The sequence below is a fragment of the Carcharodon carcharias genome, chromosome 25, assembly GCF_017639515.1.
Source record: "Carcharodon carcharias isolate sCarCar2 chromosome 25, sCarCar2.pri, whole genome shotgun sequence".
NCBI classification, from domain to species: Eukaryota; Metazoa; Chordata; class Chondrichthyes; order Lamniformes; family Lamnidae; genus Carcharodon; species Carcharodon carcharias.
Genome location: NC_054491.1, coordinates 14,543,104 through 14,550,877, shown reverse-complemented (window position 1 = coordinate 14,550,877; position 7,774 = coordinate 14,543,104). Strand labels below are relative to the sequence as shown.

At 41.9% G+C, this 7,774-nt stretch overlaps 1 protein-coding gene across 1 annotated transcript; it reads right to left on the bottom strand.

Annotated features, from left to right (window-relative positions):
• Positions 1–421: 421 nt before the first annotated feature.
• Positions 422–7,774, bottom strand: rps25 (ribosomal protein S25). The gene is made up of 5 exons (XM_041174209.1): positions 7,627–7,774; positions 6,524–6,619; positions 2,795–2,978; positions 1,490–1,588; positions 422–494 (listed from the first exon to the last, which is right to left on the bottom strand). Exons 1-4 carry the CDS (start codon positions 7,627–7,629, stop codon positions 1,494–1,496), a joined length of 378 nt encoding a protein of 125 aa, XP_041030143.1. The 5' UTR covers positions 7,630–7,774; the 3' UTR covers positions 422–494; positions 1,490–1,493.

The following is a 7,774-nucleotide window of genomic DNA, read 5'->3' as shown; positions in this document are numbered from 1 at the left end:
AACTAATTTGCAAAGTGTGCCCTTTTGCTCTTAAAGGTCTTGTAGAATTGTCACATGGGATGAAAAGTAACCATTTACAGGTCACAATTTACACAACCGAATAATACCACAGCTAACAACCACCATACAAAAGCATATTTGTATTTAGTTATAAACATTCCTGGCCATGTATCCATATCAAAAAACATCTGTAGGTAGTCTCTACTTAATATTTTAATAGTTGCTCAGTCCATACCTGATAACATAGCATCAGCTACTCTAACTAATGAGATTGCCAATTACTATCCTAACTTGTGACCAGAGGTAATTTAACCTCTAATAGCCCACAGGTTAAAAGGCAGCATTAGAGCAAACAGGAATATCCTGCACAATAACAGTTGTATGCAGATACCTATTTAATAAATCAATCACGTGTAACACATTGTAGTACATCATTTTTATTTTTATTTTACAATTGTTATCCAAATACTCTCACTTGGGATCCACTCCAGAACCTGGAAAAGAAAATGTTTGATGTTTCAGAAAACCTTTGCTGTAAAATTAATTTAAATTCTCAGACATTAAATCTTAAACACAATCCACTATATTAAAACAGAATTACCTGGAAAAACTCAGCAGGTCTGGCAGCATCGGCGGAGAAGAAAAGAGTTGACGTTTCGAGTCCTCATGACCCTTCGACAGAAGGACTCGAAACGTCAACTCTTTTCTTCTCCGCCGATGCTGCCAGACCTGCTGAGTTTTTCCAGGTAATTCTGTTTTTGTTTTGGATTTCCAGCATCCGCAGTTTTTTTGTTTTTACCACTATATTAAAGCTAGGTATAAGCTTGATACCCCAAAATTAATGTTTAAAGTTACTGCTGCCAATAACTATGTTCCACTTACACAGCAAAAACTATTTACTCAGACTGGCCCAATCCTGACCTCAAATGTCTACACAGATGTTCTTCCAGCAAAGGATCAATTGTAGGGATTGCAGGTACTATAATCTTAGCTGACCCGCCCTAATCCAAGGTGAATTAGAATGCCCGTCAGAGCACTTGCTGATCAGATCTTTATTCTGTGATGCCAGGATTGAAATTCAAAAGGCTAAAATCAAATGAACAGAATCTTCATCCAAATCAATCTTGCATACCTCACTAATACTGTAACCAGCAGAACCACCAGAGAATATTACTTTTGGAGAACTTTACCAAAAAGCTGACTGCATTGCTGGGAAGGATTCAGAGGTGCACATTACCTCATGCTGACAACCAGCTGCCAGAGGTTCTCAATTTGTGCGCTGTGCACTCAAGGCACAGCTGGGGAATGTGCACCCCTGCTCATATTATTGGGAGCTTCATTCTTCCCCGCCCCCTCCTCCCCGAAAGGGGCAAAAAAGATCACTAGCAGCTAGCTCAAAAGCAAAACAGACTACCCACAAACTACAGCATATGAGGGAGAAAAAGGTAAAGGAGTGACAATGATGGCTGTCCAATCAGCCAAACAGTACCTGTTTACGCATCATCTGCAGCAGCAGGTGCATCCCCTCCCTTGGTGTTTCGTGTGTAAATTACCTGTGCTCTGTGTTTACACACCAGCTTGATCATACCTACAAAAAACAAAACCAGTTACATAGGAAATCAAGCCCTGGGATACAATCCAACTCAGGATTACTACTAACCATAAAAAATGAAACAGCCAGTTCAGGTTGATGTTAATATTGGGATAAAGCAGAAAAGCAATGCTGTAGAAATTGAACAATCTCCCATAGCTACAAGACAGTGAGCTCCTTTTCACGGGATAAACAATTTTTTGTGAATGGGGCGTGAATATGGAAAAGGGGGAATGAAAGATGGTCAGAAGACATTCAAGTCCACTTATACCCTCAAAACAAAGCAGGGGCCCTGAAAGACAAAGCTGTGTGTGCAGTACCCTTGCAGCAAGTCTTGTGGATAAATTACCGTAGGGGCAGACAGGAGGAGTTTGAGTAATAATTCAATGAAATGCCCAGAGTTTATTAGCAAGATGTTGAATTCTTAAAAGGAAAATAATTGCTAATTCCACTAATTTTATTAAAGCTTAAACAACTAAACTCGTTGTCCATATGGAGTAACAAGAGTAACAATCCTTTGGCTCTGAGCAATTGTGGCAAGTGGTCAGGAGCCTGTACAAAGAGAAAGAGTGGCTGAGGAAAAGACAATCTTGAACAATAATAATTTAGCAGAGCATTTACACCTAAACCAAATTAAGCAGCCAAAATGCTGATGTTAATATGTCCACAAGTCACTATTCACAAGCAATCTCAAAGCAAATTACTGACAGTGAAATAAAAGCAAAAAAACTGAGCATGCTGGAAATCCAGAACAAAAATACCTGGAAAAACTCAGCAGGTCTGGCAGCATCTGTGGAGAGGAACACAGTTAACGTTTTGACTCTTCAACAGAACTAAAGAAAAATAGAAAAGAGGTGAAATATAAGCTGGTTTAAGGTGGTGGGGGGAGGGGGGGTTGGGGGCTGGCTCTTCCTCTCCCAACCCCACCCCCCCCCCTTAAACCAGCTTATATTTCACCTTTTTTCTATTTTTCTTTAGTTCTGTTGAAGAGTCAAAACGTTAACTGTGTTCCTCTCCACAGATGCTGCCAGACCTGCCGAGTTTTTCCAGGTATTTTTGTTTTTGTTTACTGACAGTGAACATGTCTATGTGAAAAGCAGCTGAATTGTTCCTAGTTCTGGGCATGATTTCCTCCTGAATCACACCACAAACTGCTGCCACATTGAAAAATTAGCACAAAACTTTATAAAGCTGTATGATTACCTTTCGCAAGCAGCTCCTGCAGGGCAGCCCTGGCCAGAGAACCTCTGATCTTTAGTCTTTCGGAGACGACTGCAGGCGTGATAAGTTTGTAGTTTGGTACCTCTTTCAACAGTTTATCATATGTGGCTTTGTCAAACAGGATCAAGTTGTTCAGCTTGTCCCTTACTTTTCCTTTTGACCACTTCTACTCAATTGTAGAAAACAAGGGTTGTGGTTAGTAGGCTGCAACACATTCACAGCTTTAGCAAAACATTTAATTATCAGCGCACTCAACTGGAAATACCAATAGAAAAGACAGAAATTGGTGTCACACAGTAATTACAATCCCACCACATATAACAAGCATGTTCAGGCTAACACGATTTGCCTGAAAAACCAAGTGGGCAGTAGATTTATTCAAAGGAAAACATTATAGTAGAGTTGACCTGATTCAATGGTAAACTCATCAACAACTGAAGCTGCTCCAAGTCTCAACTAAGGGGCACAGTCAAAACGTGAAGAGTGAAAACAGCCAAAGACGACTTCAGGCAGCATCAGTCCAGTCATAAATGAGCTGTTAGCATGACCCCTCCTCAACCCTGCAGTTCAGGAAATTATTTAATATTAATGCACTATCATGGAAAAATGGGAGAACTTTTAACACGTACTCAGCTAGATATTCTATTTTAACTATTAGGAACTTTCCAAGATAGTCAAAAGTCATCATTTATGAAACTCGTTGAGAGAAATGGGTCTTTTACCCCAGCAGGGTGAAATCAAATCAAGGTTTCAGTGTGATGCTTAGGGTATATACATCTAGATGACATAAGGTTCAATCTTCAGCCTGTAAAGAATGACTGATTGCTGGTTGGAAAGGGGCAAAAAAAGTGAAAAAGATGATAATCATAACTCCTACTCTCTAATGCCTTTTGCTGAAAGTGTTTGGCTGAATTTAAATGAGGAAGAGGCATGGACTCAGCCGTGATGGAACCATGTTTCAAGCAGACTGAAAATCAAAGTAGCAAGAATGGCCGAGGTTAGTCAAAGAACCCATTTACCATCTTCAGCAAAGAAAAGGGCAAAGATTTGAAGGGAAAAGTTAACACTCTGGTCCTCTCAAGAATCACCATAAAAGGGATGAGCCAGTGCCATTAATGACATGAAAATCTCTCTAACCAAGATGGTTAGGAAATAATTTGTTCTTTGAAAACAGAGAGCTATGAACAAGTAACTCTGATTCTCCCTGGCCATTGGAAAACACTGAAAATGATTGAGGATTCAATTGTCTATCCTTGCTGAATGAAGGCAATGCTGGGACAGACCCAGTGATCTTGCTCACTGGCGCTACCTTGTTCAATATTTTCTTCCAACTATCCTGTTTGTACTCTACAAAATGTTTGTCAATAGATCGTATTTAACAGTGAACAACAGTAGTTTAACAGCACATTTAACTTGGGATTTTACTTTTCGAAAAGTAAGCACTATTATACCTTTATACGATCCTTTAGCTATACTTTCCAGTCTCCACATCAGACTCAAAAACGAGATTAAGAACAAGAGGACACAGATTTAAAGTGATTTGCAATAGAAGCAAATGCGACGTGAGAAAATTTTTTTTCACACGAGTGGTTGGGTCTGGAATGCACTGCCTGGAAGTCTGGTGGAGGCAGGTTCAATCAAGGCATTCAAGAGGGCATTAGATGATTATTTGAATAGAAACAATGTGCAGTGATTCGGGGAAAAGGCAGGGCAATGGCACTAGGTCATATTGCTCATATGGAGAGCCGGTACAGACATGATGGGCTGAATGGCCTCCTTATATGCCGTTAAAATTCTGTAACTCAGAAGGTCAGAGCTGTAAAACATCAGGTGAAAATAAACACCAGCAAAATACATACTTTGAACACCTCCTGTTACTTCAGCTAGTATAATTAGAATTTGATCAATCCCGTCAGTGGCAGCAGCATAGTGGTATTCTCACTGGACTAGTATTCCAGAGACCCAGGGTAATGCACCTGAGTTCAAATCCCCGGGAGCGGATGGCGGATAGTGAAATTTCAATCCAATAAAAATCTGGAATTAAAGGTCTGACGATGACCACGAAACCATGTTGTAAAAAACCCCACCTGGTTCATTAATGCCCTTTAGGGAAAGAAATCTGCCATCCTTACCTGGTCTGACCTACATATGACTCCAGACCCAGAGCAATGTGGTTGACTCTTAAATGCTTGCTCAAGTCTTAAATGCCCTCTGCACAAGGACAATTAGGGATTGTAGATCACATCCCATGACACAAAAAAAAAATCCATAACCAAATACAGATTAATTCTTCCAAGTGAGTCAATTAAATTTATGCTCCTACACTTCATAATAGTAACAGTTCAAAAATAAACAAAATACAATACAAGCAACAAAAGAAAATATTGAAAACATGCTGTCTTTTATGTTTCAGCAGTTTGAATCTTTCACTTTGCAGCTTAATAGGACAGGGAGGCTATGAATATACAAATTAGTAGCCATTCAGCCCCTCAAGCCTGGTCACCATTTGGTAAGACCATGGCTGATCTGATTGTGGCCTCAATTCTACTTTCCTGTCTACCCCCAATACCCTTTGACTCTCTTGTCAATCAAAAACATAACTCAGCCTTAAAAATATTCAATGACCCAGACTCCACTCTCTGGGGGAAGAGAATTGCACAGAGTAAAGGTCCTCAATAAAAAATTATCATCTCTATTGTAAATGGGAGACCCCATATTTAAAAGAAAACAAAAAAACTGCATACGCTGAAAATCCAAAACGAAAACAGAAATACCTGGAAAAACTCAGCAGGTCTGGCAGCATCTGCAGAGATGGACAAAGTTGACGTTTCGAGTCCTCATGACCCTTCAACAGAACCAAGTAAAAATAGGAGAGGGGTGAAATATAAGCTTAAATCAGCTTATATTTCACCCATCTCCTATTTTTACTTAGTTCTGTTGAAGGGTCATGAGGACTCGAAACGTCAACTTTGTTCTTCTCCGCCGATGCTGCCAGACCTGCTGAGTTTTTCCAGGTATTTCTGTTTGTGCCCTGTATTTTTAAACTGTGTCCCCTAGTTCTAATCTCTCCCATAAAGGAAAACATCCTCTCAAGTCCCTTTAGGGTCTTATATGGTTCAATAAGATCATGTCTCATTCTTCTAAACTCCAATGGATACAGGCCCAGGATACAACCTTTATAGTTACGATGTGGTGCCAGGGTGGGGGGGTGCAGTACCAGTGAAGTAAACCAACTCTTGAACCACTTATATCCTTTCTTAAGAAAGGCAACCAAAACTAAACATAGTACTCCAGAGGGGGTCTCACAAACACTCGAGGCAACTGTAGCAAAACTTCCCTGCTTTGATATTCCTTCCCCCTTGCAATAAACAACATCCTATTTGCTGTCCTAACCACTTGCTGTACCTGCAGACTATTTTTTGTGACTCATGTTCCAGGACACCCCAATCCCTCTGTGCCTCAGCGAGTTCCAAAATCTCTCTCCATTTAAATAATTTTCTGCTTTTCTATTCTTACATTACTCCATCTGCAAATTTTGCCCACTCGTTTTGCAGACAACTTCTGTCCTCTTCACAGCTTACTCCCCTACTCATCTTTGAGCTTACTCCCCTACTCATCTTTGTTAAATTTAACAACCGTACATGCGGTCTCTTCATCCAAGTCATTGATGTAGATTGTAAATTGTTGAGGCACTATAAATGAAGGGCATACCTTCTTCTTGGCCTTGCCTCCAGTTTTGTTTACTGGGTCTTTATCCTTTTTGCCCCCTTTGCCCCCATCTTTCTTCTTCTTGTCATCTTTAGGAGGCTAGGAGCAGAAGAAATTCCATAAAAGATTATACAAAACATATAACAGCAGCTTCTAACCACAATACATTTGGTGAAATAGAAATCTTCTCAAAATTGGATTAACCTAAATCTCCAACTAAAAGTAACCATCTCCAAACCCATCAGTAACTCATGCCAGGGGATCAGACCCACTTCAGTGTGGAGGGGCTAAAGGAACATAGGAATAGGAGATTATCTAGCTCTCCTCAGCATTTCCATAAAATCATGGCTGATCTGAGATCTCACTCCATTTAGCCACCTTTGACCCATGTCCCTTTGGATAGTAAAAAAAATGCCACTAAATCACTGTTTTGAAATTAATATTCGACCAAGCATTAATTGCCACATGCGGAAGAGGGGGTCCAAACTTCTGCTGCCCTTTGCATTTAGAAACATTTCTTAATTTCTACTGAAAGGTCTGGCTCCAACTTGTTTGATTAGTACCAGACTCCACAACCAGCAGAAAGTTTCTCCCCATCTACCTTATCTGTTCCCCCTCAATATTGTTCAAATCTCCCCATCTAAATTCCACAGACTATGACCCTAACTTGAAAGCAAAGCCCACGGATTAATGACCCTCAAGAGAAAACGTCTCTCGTGGTTTTCCATCCTAAATGGGGGTGGGGGGGGGGAGACTGTTTTCAAAGTGCATCCCCGAGCTCTAGTCTCTCCCATGAGGGGGAAAAATCCTCTCGAGCCCCTTCGCGGGCGCTGGGGGAGGGGTGGGGTATGAAATGCGGGGCCCAGGCTCGCTAATCCAGGCCGGGGCTGCTGGAAACGTGGGTCGGGCCTTCCCCAGCCGGCTCCTAGGGGAAGGGGGAAGAGGATAGGAATTGGGGGGGGGGGGGGGGGGGGGGTCGGGCTCCTATTGAATGTCCCGGCCCCGTCTCCCCGCTCGATTCTAAAGCCTCTTTCCCCCGGACCCACACAGCCCGCGGGGCGGGATTGCCCCGGCGCCCCGCCATCCCCGAGGCGCCGCTCCCTTACCATGTTGCCGCTTCCAAGATGTCCGAGACGAAAAGGAAGAGCCCCTGCTCCGGCAGCCGAGGAAACCCCGGGGTTGTGGCGACTTCCGGTCCCCCTGGCGGAACTGACGTCACTCAGCTTCCGGCCCTCTGTAGAGCAAACTTCCAGC

Excerpts from the sequence above, each read along its gene's own strand:
- rps25 (XM_041174209.1), bottom strand. Across the intron at positions 2,979-6,523 it reads GAGGCAAGGCCAAGAAGAAG|AAGTGGTCAAAAGGAAAAGT; the intron begins GTATGCCCTTCA and ends ACAATTGAGTAG. Across the intron at positions 1,589-2,794 it reads GCAGGAGCTGCTTGCGAAAG|GTATGATCAAGCTGGTGTGT; the intron begins GTAATCATACAG and ends TGTTTTTTGTAG.